At 41.0% G+C, this 17,011-nt stretch overlaps 1 protein-coding gene across 2 annotated transcripts in view; it reads right to left on the bottom strand.

The window, feature by feature from the left end:
- The window catches only part of KCNMB2 (potassium calcium-activated channel subfamily M regulatory beta subunit 2), a 159,524-nt gene that overhangs the window by 18,630 nt on the left and 123,883 nt on the right, over positions 1-17,011 (bottom strand). The window contains exon 3 of one of the 2 annotated variants that reach the window (XM_042460853.1): positions 13,191-13,361. In XM_042460853.1, the coding sequence (XP_042316787.1) occupies positions 13,191-13,361 (171 nt within the window). The remainder of the gene's footprint in view (positions 1-13,190; positions 13,362-17,011) is intronic. The other variant, XM_042460854.1, reaches the window with a different exon arrangement.

The following is a 17,011-nucleotide window of genomic DNA, read 5'->3' as shown; positions in this document are numbered from 1 at the left end:
ACACCTCTCATGGGCCTAAATACAACAAAGGGACCAGATCCCATCTGATCTTGGAAGCTAAGCAGTGTCAGCTCTGATTAGTATTTGGATGAGGGACCACTAACAAATACCATGTGTTGTAGGCTATATTTGAGAAGAAGGAACTGGCAAAACCACCTCTAAGTATTACTTGCCTAAGAAAATTCATGGAGTCACCAAAAGTCAACAGGCAACTTAAAGACACACACACACAAACATGAGACCTCAAACCATGAATGTCATCAGCATTTAGAATCCAGACTGCACAGTTACTTGCTTTGGAAACTCAATTTACTTCAGAGTTTGAACAAGTTACTCTTTCGAAGTACAACTCCCAGCATCCACCATGGCCAGTCAACATGCCACTGGGGTTTTTGAGAAGTTATAATAAAAAGTATCATCTCCAATTTCCAAAAAATGTTAGACTTAATATGTGTAGCCTTCAAGAGACCATGAATTTCAATGACCCTGAAAAAAAAGCATCAGAAACAAAACTTGTAATATTTGACATTGCGGGAGTGTTGTCAGGCTCTATTAATTTCAGGTTACTCTAGAGTTTTGATATTCATGGACAGAATATGTGGAGGGGGAATCACATGGGTTGCAGTATCACCAGTGATTCCAGAGGAGTAATTTGACCTTAACTGTAATTGGCAGGGATGTATAATTAAGAGTGCCTGAGAAGAGTGATTTTGAAATGTAAATACTGCTTGCTAGATTTCTAATGAGGTCTCTCACCAAAGCATTAACTCTTTCAGGAGCAAAAATTACTGCAGAATAGCTTCTACTGATCTTGGCAGAAACAATGAAAGAAACATTAGGCATACATATTGCAGAAGGAATGTGTGGTTTGGTTCTCATATGGAGCCACCTTTTTTGGTTCATATTTGTTTGGGGCAGTATTGTCTATACTGATTGCCTGGGGATCTCTAAGGCTGCAGCAGTGATGGTGTTTCCAGTAGAAAGGTGACACTGTACTAGCAGCTATCCAAGGTACTGAAAATGCCATGTTTCCTTCCAGATTCAGGACTTTGGATAGTTCGTAAACCCAGATTAGATTGACAATTGGACTCCTATGAGAGCCACAAGCTGGGATTCATTCTCAAGCTTATTGAAACTGAACCTTCTGCATGTAAAGTATATGCTCTGGCACTGAGCTATGATCCCCCCCTTAATCTTTAACTCTGGAATTGTCATCTACAACATGAGGACATTATTCCTAGTGGCTGTGGCTATCTCACTCATGGCTACCATACTCCATGATGAACCTTTTCAAGTGCTCTAGGGGCTGGGAGCCAGAACAAGTAAACAGATCAATTCATAGGGGCAATGAAACTTTCAGGGGAAGAAGCAGAAGCTCAAGAGGCTACCTGGATAGTCTTTGCCAGCAGTTATGGCCCAGAGGTTCTCTGTTCAGAGCCAAGGTGATCTTAAGGAGGCACACAGACCTATGAGCAGCAATATCATCATGTGTACTTTGATAGACACCCAGGAATCTGAAGTGACCCACAACTGGGCCATTTGAGAATTCAAATATAGGCTGCTGCCACACTGCAGAATTAATGCAGTTTGACACCAATGTAACTACCCTGGTTCGATGCTATGGAGCCCTGGGGTTTGTAGTTTGTTGTAGCACCAGAACTCTCTGGCAGGGAAGGCTAAATAACAAAACTACAAATTCCACAAATCCATAGCACTGAGCCATGGCAGTTGAAGCGGTGTCAAACTGCATTCATTCTGCATTGCAGATGCAGCCCTGCTGTCACATCATATTGGATTTCTATAAGCTGCATGCAACGCAGAAAGAAGAGATGTGAGAGTAAATGCACGCCCTGTCCCTAAAGGTTTACACGTACCTGGCAGCATTCCAGAACATTGTGTGTTGAGTACAAATGTCATTATATGGTTCTTTAAGCATGTTCAAGGGACATTTGAGGTTAGCTTCACTCCCTTGCCCACATCTCCATACCTAGTTTAGTCATACACAGGAGGCAATGAAAGCCTGCAAGGGACTACAGATGATTGTGTAGCCTGCAGATACTAGGGGTGTGAAAAACTTGGTCATTTTGACACTCCATTTGTTTCTGTTACTTCTGTTGTCATTTTGTATGAATCACACTTGTTCCATTATTTTTCACTAGCATGATATGTTACAAACACTTTTTTGTGTGATTCTCACTCATTTTTCTCTTTTCCCTGTAGCTGTTCTTATTGTTGCTGCCTGTGGTGACAGCAGCAACAGAACTTACTGTGGCACCCATTCCCAGAGGCCACAATTTTACCTTTGGGAGCAATGAAACATTTATAGTGGGTTCTGGGTGGAAAATGATGGTGGCTCTCATGAACTCCACTGACACTGCTAAGATAAAGTAGGTTCTCACATTAAAAACTGGAAGAGATTTTTTATTCATTCTGAAGCAAATGCTGATTTCTAGACTGACTCAGAATGGGATGTTTGGCTTATTGCTTTTTCTATAGATCTGATGGGGATGGTTTCAGGGTTGCTCTGGGGCAAATAACAAGATGGTGTCTCTCTCCCCCATCATCTACAGTCGCCAGCTAGACTAGCATTTCAATCTGGTTATGGAAGATCATAACCAAAACATTGGTTATAGGAGAATATTCTCCAAGACTGTTGTTGTGTGCTTTCAAGTCATTTCTGACTTATGGTGTCCCTAAGGCTAACCTATCATGGGGTTTTCCTGGCAAAAAGGTTTTTGCTTTTGCCTTCCTCTGAGGTTGAGAATGTGTGACTTGCCTAGGGTCACCCAGGTTTCCATGGCCAGGTCGGGATTTGAACCCTGGTCTCCCAGTGTCCTAGTCCAAAGTTCAAACCACTATTCTCCAATAATAATAATAATTCTACAAGATACCTGAAGCATTAATTCCCAGTGTCTATGACAAAGAGAATTTCACTGCCATCCCATTGCACATGTCACCTGAAGTGATTATATCACTCTGCCTGAAAATTTCGGGGAGGCCCTAAATACCATTAAGGTACCAGCTCCTCTCTGATCTTGGAAGCTAAACTGGGACAGACTTGGTTAGTACTTGGATGGTAGACCTCCAAGAAATACCAGGAGCTGTGGGATATATTTCCAAGAAACACAACGGCAAACCACCTCTTGGTACAGGTTGAGGTTCTCTTATCAGAAATGCATGGGACTGGATTTCTGATATTTAGACATTTGCATATACATAATGCAAATATCTTGGAGATGGGACCCAAATCTAATGATGAAATTCATTTATGTTTTGTATACGCCTTACAGACATAACCTAAAAGTAATTTTATACAGAGCCAGCATGGTGCAGTGGTTTGAGTGTTGGACTATAACTCTGGAGACCTGAGTTCAAATCCTGGCTCAGCCATGTAAATTCACTGGGTGATCTTGGGCAAGTCACACTCTCTCAGCCTCAGAGGATAGCAATGGCCCCTCTAAAGAAACTTGCCAAGAAAGTACCTTGGGTCACCATAAGTTGGAAACAACTTGAAGGCACTGGAAAAAGTGGGCTAAAATGAATTTAATAATAATAATAATAATAATAATAATAATAATAATAATAATAATTTATACCCCGCTCTTCAGCCAAAAGGCTATCAGAGCACGTTAAAAAAAATGTTAATTAGACATTTCCCTGCCCTCAGGCTTACAATCTAAAGAGACAAGACACAAAAGGAGAAGGGAATGGCAGTCGGGAAGGGGAAAAGTCCAGTAGATCTTCTCTCCCTCTAAGGCCTGGACCATGGCAGATGGACTGGAGGGAGGGTCAATTTTATATACAACAACAATATTTAAAATAAATTTGTGCATGAAACAAAGTTTGCATATACTGAGTCATCAGAAAGCAAAGGTGTCATTATTTCAGCCACCTATGTGGACATATTTGGATTTTGGAGTATTTTGGATTTCAGCATTTCAGGTAAGGGAGACTCAACTTGTATTGTGAAGTTGGAGGCTTTCATGACTGGAATTCATAGTTTTTTTGTGGGTTTTTTTGGTCTATGTGGCCATGTTCAGAGAAGATGCCTGAAGATGCTAGCCACAGTGGTCAGGAATAAACTCTTCTAGAACATGGCCACATAGCCTGAAAAATCCACAAAAAACTTGTATTCCTTCACTGAGAAAACTCTATGAAATTAATGTGGTCGTTGCAGCTTGACATACAAAGATTGGGCAGTTCTGCATAGTTTCATCCTTGTTTTCTCCAGAGCCTGACTGGCAGTGCTAGGATTCTGCCACTGGGGATCCTTGGTCTAATTGTTGCAAAGATTGGAAAGTTATCCTTTTGGATGACCACTCCCAGATTCTCACTCAGCCCCCAAAGCTTTGGGTTGCTGTGGGATAGTTCCTGAAGAGCACAGTAATGAATTGTACATCACAGAGCCAAGCCTCTTGCTGTTTCACTGGGAAGGGAAGCAATAAAATGTTTTTTAAAAATGACATAGCAGAGCTACAATAAATGCAAGCGATAATGTTCCACTCTTAGCAAAATTATTACATACATCAGCAGGCTTTCCACTTGTGAGGAGGAAGAGTTTAGCCCAATGCAAGAAGGATAAATAACCTCTCAAAGTGCTGCAAAATAGCCTGATCCCTTTTGAAAATTAAACTTCCTTTATTTTATTTCATTTTTCATTTTGAAGCTTATGGTTCCTCTTGGCCACTGATGATTCCTGCTGCTCTCTGCTGAATTAGGCTGGAGCTGTGTTTTGCTGCGATAGACAACTCAGTGCTTTATAGACTTTGTGGGACACAGATGAGCTGATAAAGGTATTAGGTTTTTTTAAAAAAATATAACCCCCCTCTAAACCAAACCTCATACTGTGAAGGAAAAGGCTGCAAAAGTTTTTCATTTCTCTGCTGCTCTGAGTAATCCAAGGCTAAACAATGACAAATGAAGGAGATCACCAAACTGAACACCAAATCCCTCTGCTATGAGCTAAATATTATTTTCATGGTTAAATCTGTCTGCATTCCTCTATTCCTATTGGGGTGTCCTGTATTTGAAGGAGATGAGCATGTTCATCTTGATGATAAGAGGTGGCATAATTATACTCTTTAAATAATCCAAGGGCTATATACATCTGAGGAAGTAGCCCGAAGTCTATGAAAATTCATGCTAAAGGTAAGCCAACATCTTTATTTCAGTTAATTTCAAAGGTACTACAAGGTCTCTTTACATACCCCAAGGACTGTTAGAGAGAGGAGCAGGCAGGCTTGTTTTCTGCTGCTACAGAGGTTAGACCCAGGTCTAATGGTTTGATGTTACAGGACAGTAGCTTTTGATTGGAAAGTAGAAGGAATGTCTTGACAATAAGAAGGTTCAGAAATGGAAGCAATTGCCTAGAAAGGTGGTGGGGTCTCTTTCTCTGTACATCTTTAAAAAGGGTCTGCACAGCTACCTTCTGGGGATGTTTTAGTTAAAAATCCTGCACTGAGCAGAGGGCTGGATTCAAAGACCCATGGATCCAACTCCATGGTTCTATGATTCTATATGATGTGAATCAGTAAAGGAATTGTAATTAGAGTTTGGAAATTTATTTTTTGGATCAAACTCTAAACATCCTCCAGGGATTCTGGGACTTGTCTCATGCCTTCAAGTCATTTCCTGACTTATGGCAACCCTATTAAGGGTTTTCTGAGCAAATATTGCTCAGAATGGCTTTGCTTTTGCTTTCCTCTGAGGCTGAGAGAATGTGATTTACACAGGGTCAACTATGGAGTTGAACCCTGGTCTCCTGGACCCCTAGTTCAACACTCAAACCACTACACCATGCTGGAGCATCTTTTGGGAGTGGTCATTCCAAAAAGTTTATTATCCAGTTTCTGAGTCATTCAGGCCAGATATGGACTTAGGGTTGCAACCAAAGTGATTTTTCACATTGCATAGCAGGAAGCACTGTGTAGAACAGCATGAAAAAGAATCTCAGAATGACAAGGCATTTTTCTTCCAGGCAGTATCAATAAAATCCAGTGTGTTGCTTTATGGCTTTAATATCTAATGGCAATCTTCTTTTTAAAATTGCTTTTATTAAAATTAAAATCCTTCTCAGATTACAAATTTAAAGATAAACCAACAAAATGGTTCAGAATAACTAAACAAGAAACAAAATACAAGGAGGATACTGTTCAGTACAGTACCAGACAAATAAATTATTAAGGTTATTTCTGTCTCATACATAGTATGGGTACTATGTCTCCTGATTTTAAATAATGATTGTAGAGTTTCTAAGGCGTGGTACAGATACGCCAAATGCACTGTGCTGGCAGCGTACTAGGGTTAAGGGACCACACGGCAACCACACGGTCCCTAACCCTAGTACGACGTGGCACCCTAACAATGGTGGCACCCCCATGTATATGGATGCCGCCATTGTTACATGACAGACACATAGTGTCTGCACATTGCACCGTGCTTGTTACATCACAAGTGCACCATTGGCGCACTCAGGTGTCACAATGGTTGCGCAAAAAGAACCTGATTTTTGTGGGTTCTTTTTCTGCTGGCGGGAAGCTGTGTGGTTTGGCAGCTGTGGCTTCCCTTTGGCGGAAAAAAGGCTGCCGCCAGCTTGGACCAAAAAGAAAGTATGTACCGGGTCTCTGAGTATCTTTTTCAAGTGTTCAGGTATAGAACATCTTTCTAAAGATCTTGGTGGTATTCTGGTGGTCCTTTGAAGTATGTATCTGCATTTACAAAATCAATAAATGAGTACCATTTCTCAATAAAAGAATCTTGGTTGTTGTTTTTATTATATTGTCTGATAGTTTCTCAAGTAACCAAGTGTCCAATACACGGTTCCACTATTTCTGTAATGTTACATTGCCTGTTTACATTGCTAGTAAGAAAAATGTTATTAAATATATGGGTTTCAAATTTTTGTTTTCCTTTAGGTATAAAGATAGTAATAATCAACCTGGTACAGCTTTATCATCTGTTTGGTAGAAATTAGTTTTAGTTTGCCAAAATCAATTAATAACTGGGCAATACAGCCACATTTGGACGTATGTACCAGTTTGGTTACACCCCCTCCAGCATTTAGAAGTTAATGTTTTAACTATTTGTGAAATTCAAATCAAAGTATAGTACCATTTATGCCTGATTTTTTAAGCAGTTTCTATTGCAGAATGTGATTTAGATGGCGGTAAATTCCCCATGTTTATCCAACTCGCATCTAATATTTCAATGTCTAGGTCTGTTTCCCAATTTTTTTTAGCACTAGTTTCAGTGTGATATCTCTACCCCAATACACATTTGTAGATTGCTGACACTTGCCTCTTTGATTGTTGTGTATGCATTTTTTCAAACACTGTGAGAGATCTTGGAGTTTCCTTGTTAGCCATTAATCTTTGATTGCTATTCTCCACGGAGGTTGCATAGTGCTGGTGCAGTGTATCTCTAAAGGTAAAGGGAAAGGTAATCCCTTGACATGAATGCCTAGTCATAACTACTGCTGTGGTGGTTATGTGGGCAGCATAACTGCACCAAACATTGTTACCTTCCCACCAAAGTGGTACCTATTTATCTACTTGCATTTACATGCTTTTGACCTGCTAGTTTGGCAGAAGCTGGGACTAGTGACAGGAGGTCACCCCATCATGCAGTACTCGGGCCTTGAACTGCCAACCTTCCCATCTTCCGATCATCAGAATTGGCATCTTAACCACTAAGCCACCAAATCCCTTTTATCTCTCCATGTGGATATTTATGCTATGCTGAGGTGATGTTGGATTGCTGCCAATATCATGGAAAGGCTTGTGTAACTTAATCAATTTGATTATAATCCTATTAATCTTCTCCCTGGGAAAACTTTCTTCTTTGTTTTAAGGAATATTTGTTTGTGCTCTGAACAGCCTGAGCATGTCACCTCATCTTTTATATTTACTTTCAACCTTTTGCTTTGAACATCTACATTTGATAATCTCCATATATCTGGAAACCTCACTATTAGTACTTTGATGTACATGAGTTAGTGTGTGTCCTTCTGTTCTGTGGAATCAATCCAGCAAGTAAGGCTCTGGGTGCCTAAATGAAAAGCTTGCAAGTACATTTGCCAGTTGATCATTGTTTAGGAAGAAGAGTTGTGCCTCACCTGCTCTGACAGCAGAGAAACCTCCAAGAATGGAAAGAAATGGGTCCTGTAACAAGATATGCAGCACTGGACACCCTGCTAAAGATGTTAATAGGGGAGGATTCCACCAGCATGAAGAGGCCTCCTGTGTTTGAGCCTGAAAAAGAGCTTGATCACTCCTCCTTCAAACTAGCTTCTTAGGACAGCCTTCACCAGAATGCCAAGTCCATGTTTCAGTCGTAGCTTTGGGCTTCAATGTGCTCTAAGTGTTTGGATGAATTTTAAAGGAATTACCCTAAGTGCTGAATTCTATCTTCCATATTTGTTCAGTACCTTGGATAGTTCATTCAAATGGAACTAAAAACAAGGGTGGATTCACTGACATGGGAGCCATCAGTCACTGTTGCATGTATGATAACAGGCTCTAGCCAGTAAGTCCAAGATCTCCCTAAATCTCCCTAGACATCCCTAGATCTCCCTAGCAATGAGTCGAGATGGGTTCCCGCATGCACCCACTGAGCTTAAAAAAAGCTCCCTTTTTTGGATTATAACTCCCTGCTCCTATAACTGGACATGTTGGCTGGAGGATCAGGAGCATTCTAGTCCAACAAAGAGCAACATTCTAAACTTCTGCTTCTTTGCAGGGATAACTAAATCCTTCATGGGTTCAAGACCAGTTTTAGAAAGAGGTTGGGCAGGCTACCTTTTAGGAGTAGAGCTCACATTATGAGTTTCTTTCAAGTCAGTAAGGCTGATGCCTGTTTTTATCTGCATTAGCTTTGCAGTATAGTAAGAGAATTATTGCACGACAAAAGAAAGCCAAGAGGAAGTGAGAGAAGTGGCTTTCTCCTTGCCTCTTCACATGCTGTCATAGCACTTCCATTCTCCTTCCAGAGGAGATGGTTGTAAAAGTATGTCTTTTACCAAAGGGATTTTGCACCATGACAAAAGATAAGCATTTATGACCATCTCCTTTGGCAAGAGAATAGAAGTACTTCAATGGCATGCAGAGAGGCAAGCAACTTATCACTTAATATTATTATTATAATTATTAACCTTTATTTATAAAGCGCTGTAAATTTACACAGCGCTGTACATACAATCTTTTTAATTGGACGGTTCCCTGCCCTCAGGCTTACAATCTAAAAAGACACGACACAAAAGGAGAAGGGGAAGGGGATGAGGGCCAACAGTTCTTCTCTACCTCCGAGGCCTGGATCAGGGGAGATGGACTGGAGGGAGGACATAGCAATACAGGAAATGATTCAATAAAACAAGCAACAAAGGAACATCAAATAGCAAGTGACAATTATGCACCTGGGAATGCTTCTCTGAACAGGATGGTCTTCAACTTCGTTTTGAAGCTGGTTAAAGAAGTGATGGCTCTTGCTCGCGGGGGAAGAAGGTTCCAGGAGTGAGGGGCAGTGAGTGAAAAGGGGCAAATTCGAGATGGAGCAGAGGAAATCATGGGCTGGGACAGCAGACCTTGACTACCAGAACGGAGGGCCCTAGTGGGAAGGTGAGGAGAAAGAAGGTCTGATAAGTAAGGAGGGGCCAGCCCATGGAGGGCTTTAAACATTGACAGAAGGAGCTTGTACTGAATGCGGAAAGGGAGGGGGAGCCAGTGAAGGGATGCCAACAAAGGAGAGATATGGTCAGAGCGGTGGGCGGATGTGATAATGCGTGCAGCTGAATGCTGGACAGAGATTAAAGGATGGAGGTGAGAAAGAGGAAGCCCAGCCAGGAGGACGTTACAGTAATCGAGTCGTGAGACCACTAGGGCATGGACAGTAGAGGCAGAGAGATATGGTCAGATTTTGGCAATATTGTATAATAAGAATCAGCAAGCTTTGGCTGTGGTCTGGATCTGAGGGATACACGACAGAGAAGAATCAAAGATAAAACCAAGACTGCAGGCTTGCTGGACTGGTTGAATAGAAATGTTGTCAACAGAGACAGAAAAGGAGTGTTGAAGGGCGGACTTAGGAGGAAAGACAAGAAGCTCTGTCTTGGACATGTTGAGCTTCAAGCGCTGATGGCGCATCCACTGTGAGACAGCAGTGAGACAAGACGAAACTTGCTGTTCAAGCCTTGGAGAAAGGTCAGGGGTGGAAAGATACAGCTGGGTGTCATTGGCATACAGATGGTAGGAGAAACCAAAAGAGCTAATGAGTTTACCTAAGGACAGTGTGTAGAGAGAAAATAGAAGGGGACCCAGAACAGAGCCCTGGGGAACTCCAACAGATAAGGGAACAGGAGAAGAAGTCTGACCGCCAGCAACCACTGCAAAAGATTTGCCAGACAAACAGGATCTAAACCAGTCGAGAACAGAGTCTGAGAACCCAAGGTCAGAGAGTATGTCAACTAGGAGACAGTGATCAACTGTGTCAAAGGCTGCAGACAAACCGAGAAGGATGAGAACAGAGTAAAGGCCATTAGCCTTGGCCTGTAAAAGGTCATTGGAGATCTTAGTGAGAGCTGTCTCTGTAGAATGCTTTGGGCGGAAACCAGACTGAAAGGGATCGAGGATGGAGTTGGCTTCAAGAAACTCAAGACAGCGAGAATAAACAACCTGTTCCAAAACTTTAGAAAGAAAAGGAAGAAGAGAAATTGGACAATAGCTAGACAAAGAGGAGGGGTCAAGAGAAGGTTTTTTCAGAATTGGGGAAATGAGAGCATGTTTGAAGTCCGACGGGAAGGAGCTTGTAGAGAGAGAGAGATTGAAGATATGGAGAAGCGAGGGGAGAAAAGAGGGAGCTATAGAAATTAGAAGACGAGTAGGAATTTGATCAAAAGAACAGGTTGCAGGTTTGCAAGAGTTCAGAAGTGTAGAGAGTTCATCCAAAGAAGCAGGAGGAAACATAGAAAATTTGTTAGGCAAGGGCGATAGAAGATTAAGAGCAGAAGAAGAATCAGGAGGGACTATCTCAGAGCGAATAGTGGTAATCTTTGAGATGAAATAATTAGCAAAGTCATTAGGAGAGAATGATGAAGAGACAGGAGGAGAGGGAGGTTTAACTAAAGTGTTGAAGATGGAGAACAAATGCTGTGGGCGCCTCTCATTGGTGGAGATCAATGATTTGTAATAAGTTTGTTTAGCCATAGAGAGCACGCGTGAGAAGGAAGAAAGAACAAATTTGAAGTGGATAAAGTGAGCCCACTCTGGACTTTCTCCAAAGATGTTCGGCCACTCTAGAGCAGGACCGGAGAAACTTGATAATGGGGGTAAGCCAGGGCTGAGGCGTAGTCTTCGAGGAAGAAGTGCATACAGAGACAGGGGCAAAGCGGTCAAGAGTCGAGAAAAGAGTGGAGTTAAATAAAGCCATTGCTGAGTCAGCAGAATCCCCAAGATTTAGGGAAGAGAGAGATGAATCCAGGGTCAGACCAAGATGGTTAGAGTCAACAGATTGAAGATCACGAAAAAGGCGTTGAACAGTGTGATGAGGAGGTGGAGTATAAGTAAGAGCAAAGGTGATTAAATGATGGTCAGATAGTGGAAAGTCAAGTGTCAGGTAGTCAGAAATGGCACAGTTTGCAGCAAGAACCAGGTCAAGACAGTGACCAAGAGAATGAGTTGGAGATTTGGAGTGTGGTTACTACTATATTACTACTACTACTACTACTACTAATAATAATTTACTTATACCCCACACTTGCTGCCTCTCGGCTTTCTTTTGTCATGCAATAAGACTGTTAGACATGTTACTGATGATTTGTTACCTGACCTGCATCATGACTATGCCTTAAGAGATCAGTCTGGCTAAATCTGAGAAAACAAAAGTCTGAGGGACATATCAGTAGAGCCTAGCATTTCTGTGAAGCTGTCCATCAGTATCATAAGAAGTTCTGGTAATCTTTGTGTCTCTTGTTACATTGTTTCCAGACGTCATTGTCTTAGGACCCTACATATACCCAGCTAGTAGAGGAAGCTCATGCTATATACCCCAGACAGTGATGCTGAAAATAGTGTGGATAATGGATTAATTAATCAACAAATAAATTTAAAGATATCTGTACATTATCAAAACTTCATTGGAAACTTTATCTCATTTTGAGATAATGAACTATGAAAACTGACTGTGGGAAGGAAAGGCACTCTTTAATATTTCTTTATCTCTCTTCCTTTAACATAATAGTACACAAAGAGTTTTAAACAGTGTGTCTTTAATTCTCATCTTGCCTTTTCAAAGTAGCCTCCACATTAATCAACTGACATTTTAGTTGATTAATCTTCAGTTAAGCTAATTAAATCTTGCAGCCCTTTAAAACTGTATCCATGCAAAAATGCTAATGCTGTTGGACTGCATGTTAATTGCAAACAGAGCTCATTCATTTCAACTTTCATTAATTATAAAACAAATGCCACAGTAACAAAAGGGTACAAACAAGTTTGTTTTTGTTATACTTTACATGCCCATTCAACCTTCATTCATTCAGTGGGCTTAAACTTCTCTGGAAAAGGAGCAGAATATCTCTCAGTGTTTTAGACATTTTGTCTTTCTGGGACATTATAAGGAAAAACAACAACTGTGGCCAATAGTTGTGGAGGGTGAGTAGCAGCTATCATTTCCCCTCTCAGAATGCTTCAGAGGATTGCATGGTCCAGGGAAATTGCAGGCTGAAGATGCCCTCTTGCAGGTAGTTTTAAATAAATTAAACAAAATATGAGAGGAAAGAATGTGAGTAACAAAAAACATTAATTAAAGAATGAATAACAACTGAATAAACCTTTTATTAAAGAAAATGGATGGATTTACTCCTACTGTCAAAAAGCCAGCATGGTGTAGTGATTTAAGTGGTAGATTAGGATTCTGGAAGTCCAGAGTTTAGGTTCCTACTCGGCTATGGAAGTGCGCTGACTGGCCTTGGGCAAGACACACTCTCTCAGCCTTACAAGAAGGCAATGGCAACCCTACCCAAATAAATCTTGCTGAGAAAACCCTATGATAAGCTTGCCTTAAGGTCACCATCAGAAAGAACTTGAAAGCACACAACAAACTTCTACTTTTAAGGCCCAAATACCCACAGGTTTTTTTCTTTGCATCTTATTTCAGACCTTCTTAAAACAATATTATTGGGGAGAAAAACAGGTAATTACCTTTGCATGTATGACCTCAGCAGCGTGATTCCGAGAAGGAAGTACATCATAATGGAACACACCATCATTGTCAATCCCAGGAGAATGGCCCGGTCCTCTCCAGCTTTGAGAGCGGTGACTGTTTTTCTTTTGTCCAGCAGGTCATGATCCCTGATTTTTTGGTAAATATTTCTGAGGTTGAAAACAATACATTCTTATGTGGAGTTCACACTTAATCAATAAACCCTCTAAAAGGACTGTTCCACTTCCAGGGCCTGTGTCATGGGACAGCAGGGCTTTCCAGGTTCCACGACTGATGTTTTCTAAACACTTTCCTCTCTGTCCTGGTAGAGAAAAATTACTGACATCCAGAATACACAATCTTACTTTTGTTGCTGAAATGTTTTTTAAACGGCTTATTTTTTTGCATCTGGAAACACCTCAACTCTAAAGAAGTAAGTTTGCAAAAGATGGACCTTGGCTTGCAAGCCTTAAGTCATGCACACCAGAGGAATGCTATTGGACTATCCAAAATATTTATGTATAGGCATACCTCAGCTAACAAAACCCCTAACAAAGAAGCTTTTTTTTTTTACAATGTCCTTTGACACCTACCCAGCCCCCCATCTTCTTACTCATCCTCTAGCTAGCTAGAAGTATTTCAGCAGCAGCAGCAGCAGCATTGGGTAAATGGTGGAGGAGGGCTGGAGAAACACAATACTTGTTGTGTCTGCAATAAATCTAGATGTAATATATAATGTAAAGATATCTACGTTTATACATATACGTTTATATAACTAAAGTGGGAGTCCTTAATGGTGGTCTCTCTTATCTCTCTTCTAATAATTTCCTGGTGGTTTTACTACAACGTGTGCCACATGGGACTGCCTTTGAAGACATTCTAGAAACTTCAGTTGACTCAGAATGTAGTTATTGGGATTTTGTCTAGTATTGGATGGCCATGGGATTTAGGTATGAGGACAGTCCTGTAGCAGTCTTCTGTTTGATGACCTCTGACTGGTACCTTCTTCGTAAGTCCCAACTAAACAGACCCCTTGAATCAACTGTTGAATGATAAGCCAGCACATTGGCCCACTGATTCAATGGGTTTAGTCTAGTCAGAACTAACAATAGGATTTAGGCTACATTAACACTACATTCAAACACATACAATGCATTTCCTCTTTCTTTGGTGCTTCATTAGTGGCTGCCCTAACCTAGTGCTAATAGATTAGCTAATATCACATTAGCCCTTTGTCAGTATTACTGACTACTGATCTGTTTTCAAGCCAAATTTCATGCCCTGTTTTTAAAAAGTTTCCAGTGGTCAAAGGTCAGAGTATATTAGGAATCTTTTCTCTTCACATATGTTTGCTATCTTCCTTTGCATGTAAGGCTTTCTTCTCTATCCACCAGTGAAAAGGGATAAAACCTCTTTGGTGGTGGTTCCTTGATTGTAAAATGTACTTCAGAGAGTAATACACTTCTATCCTTTGCTGCCCACTTTTAGGTGATCTTTTCCATTTAAAAAAATATTCTAGTGGCTTTATAAGAAAAAGTCCTGGCTCTTGCTACATTTTAAATTACCAGCTTTTAAATATCATCCCTATTTTACTGCTATGATTAATTCTGTTATTGTATTTTATTGTAGCCCAAAGCCTTATGAGCCACCCTGAACACAGCGTGATACAGAAAGGGAGGATATAGATTACTGAAATAAAATGAAACTCATAAAAATAAGTACCACAAAGGTCAGGGAACCAATGGAAAAAGAAGACAGGAAATTGACTTATCTTAAATACACTGTGTGCCTTCAAGTCATTTCTGAGTTATGGTGATCTTAAAGTGATCCTATCGCTTTTCTTGCCAAGAGTTGTTCAAAGGGGGTTTGCCACTATCTTCCTCTGAGACTGAGAAAGTGTGACTTGGCCAAGGTCACCCAGTTTCCAAGGTCGAGCAGGTATTCCAGCCCTTGCCTCCAGACTCATAGTACAATGCTAAAACCACTACACCACTCTCAGTAATGTACTGTATTATATTACTTCATTCACACCCAGCATTTTTCCAAATGTGGGACTCAGTGTCTATTTTTGGCTGCTGGCAGCTTTCAGGTTCCTGTAGGAATGCAGAAACCAGGGTTTGAGAGTAATAGTACCTTCCCACTCTTTGTCTCTCAGCAAACAATATTCAGAGGCTTTCAGAGGGCGTTTCCCATTAACTGCTGCCAGGGTTTGTAATGAAAGATTTGGAACAGAGACCTTCTGCATCCAAAGCAAGTAGTCTACAAGAGAGTTATGATCCATCCACTTAAGAGGCATCAATGTGTCAAAGAGTCATGTGGAACAACCTTCTGTCAGATGTATCTCACCCTATGTTAAGCTGACATTATTATGCTAAGCATTTTCCTGTTCCTCCAAATGGCAGCTTATAATGTGGAGCCAGGCTGTGGCAATGGGGAGATGTACAATGTAGTGCCAGCAGCACACAGAGAAGTTGATCTATATGTTATTGGGCTGCTGTTGCTTTTAATAATAATTTTTGATAGCAGTTAGAGCTGTCCCTAGTATGAGGCTGAGTGAGATGGTCAATTCAGGTGGCAGATGCTATAAAAATATGATGTAGTGGAGGCAGCAGTGCCCTAGCTGTTTCCCATCTGTTGTAGGGCAGACCTGCATACCCTCCAACTGTCCTGATTTGGCAGGGACAGTCCCAATTACTCATCTTTTCTCCCACTTTTTCAGCTGCTTTTAAAATGGTCCAATATCGCTCATCTCCCTACTTTTCCCCGTATATAATTTCATTTCATTTATATGCCACCTGTTTCCATGAGTGGAACCCAAGGCAGCTCACAAAAGAAATAAGTTAAAACCCAACAATATTGTTTTAAAAAACAATTAAAATCATCACATTTAAAACCGTATAGCATTATTTTAGGAATGTACAAAAGTAAAAAAAAACCCCATCCATCCAATAAGAAGCCTCCCTGCAAGTGGTTGCGTCTTAGAATTCCGCTTAAACAAAAAGGTCTTTGTGGACAAAAGGAGAGCAGAGAGGAGGCCAGCCTAGCCTTATTATTAAATTATTAAATTAATTATTAAATTATTTTAAATGAAAGGAGTTCCAGGGGGTGGGAGCAGCCATTGAGAAGGCTGTCTCCTGTGTCCTCACCAGACAAGCCTGTGATGGCTGTGGGACCGAGAGAAAGCCCTTCTCTTTAGATCTTAAGATTCTGGTTTCAGCTAATCAGTTCAGCAGACCACCTAGTCCCAGTCACTAATCTAAACCAACCTATTGCCTTCAGGTGTGAAGAGGCACTGCCAGTGTCAAAGTGATATTTAATGGCTAATCCCATGGATTTCTGTAGGTGGAGTGGGATGGTGAAGGAGTATCACATTGTCCTTCATCTCATATTGCAAAATTTCCGTGCTTACATTGGTGGTCACCCTGTGTTTTTAAGAAGGTGCTGTTCTGCCTGCATGTGAAAAGTGCTTCCTTTAAAGAATTGTTTCCTACCCAAAATGGGCTGGCCACATTTCAAATAAGGCATTTTTTAATCCCCCCCCCTAATCTTAGCATGGTCGCAGCATAATTTTAGCTTTTAAGAGCATGCTATATTAAACTGAACCGCATTACGAAGATTGATGACCAGAGTATCATATCAGTCATCATCATATGTCAACATCACATTCTCTTAAAGGAGAAGCCCTGGCTGCTAATCCACTTCTGGTCTAGATTTAGGGTGCTACTGATGACTTTCAAAGACCTTGGGACCTTGAAGGAGTGTGTGCGTGTGCATGCGTGCACGCCTGATGGGACCCTCCTTCAGGTCCAACTAAGATGGA

The sequence above is a fragment of the Sceloporus undulatus genome, chromosome 3 (assembly GCF_019175285.1).
Source record: "Sceloporus undulatus isolate JIND9_A2432 ecotype Alabama chromosome 3, SceUnd_v1.1, whole genome shotgun sequence".
NCBI lineage: Eukaryota > Metazoa > Chordata > Lepidosauria > Squamata > Phrynosomatidae > Sceloporus > Sceloporus undulatus.
The sequence above is the reverse complement of the archived record's forward strand: the minus strand, read 5'-3'. Positions and strand labels throughout refer to the sequence as shown.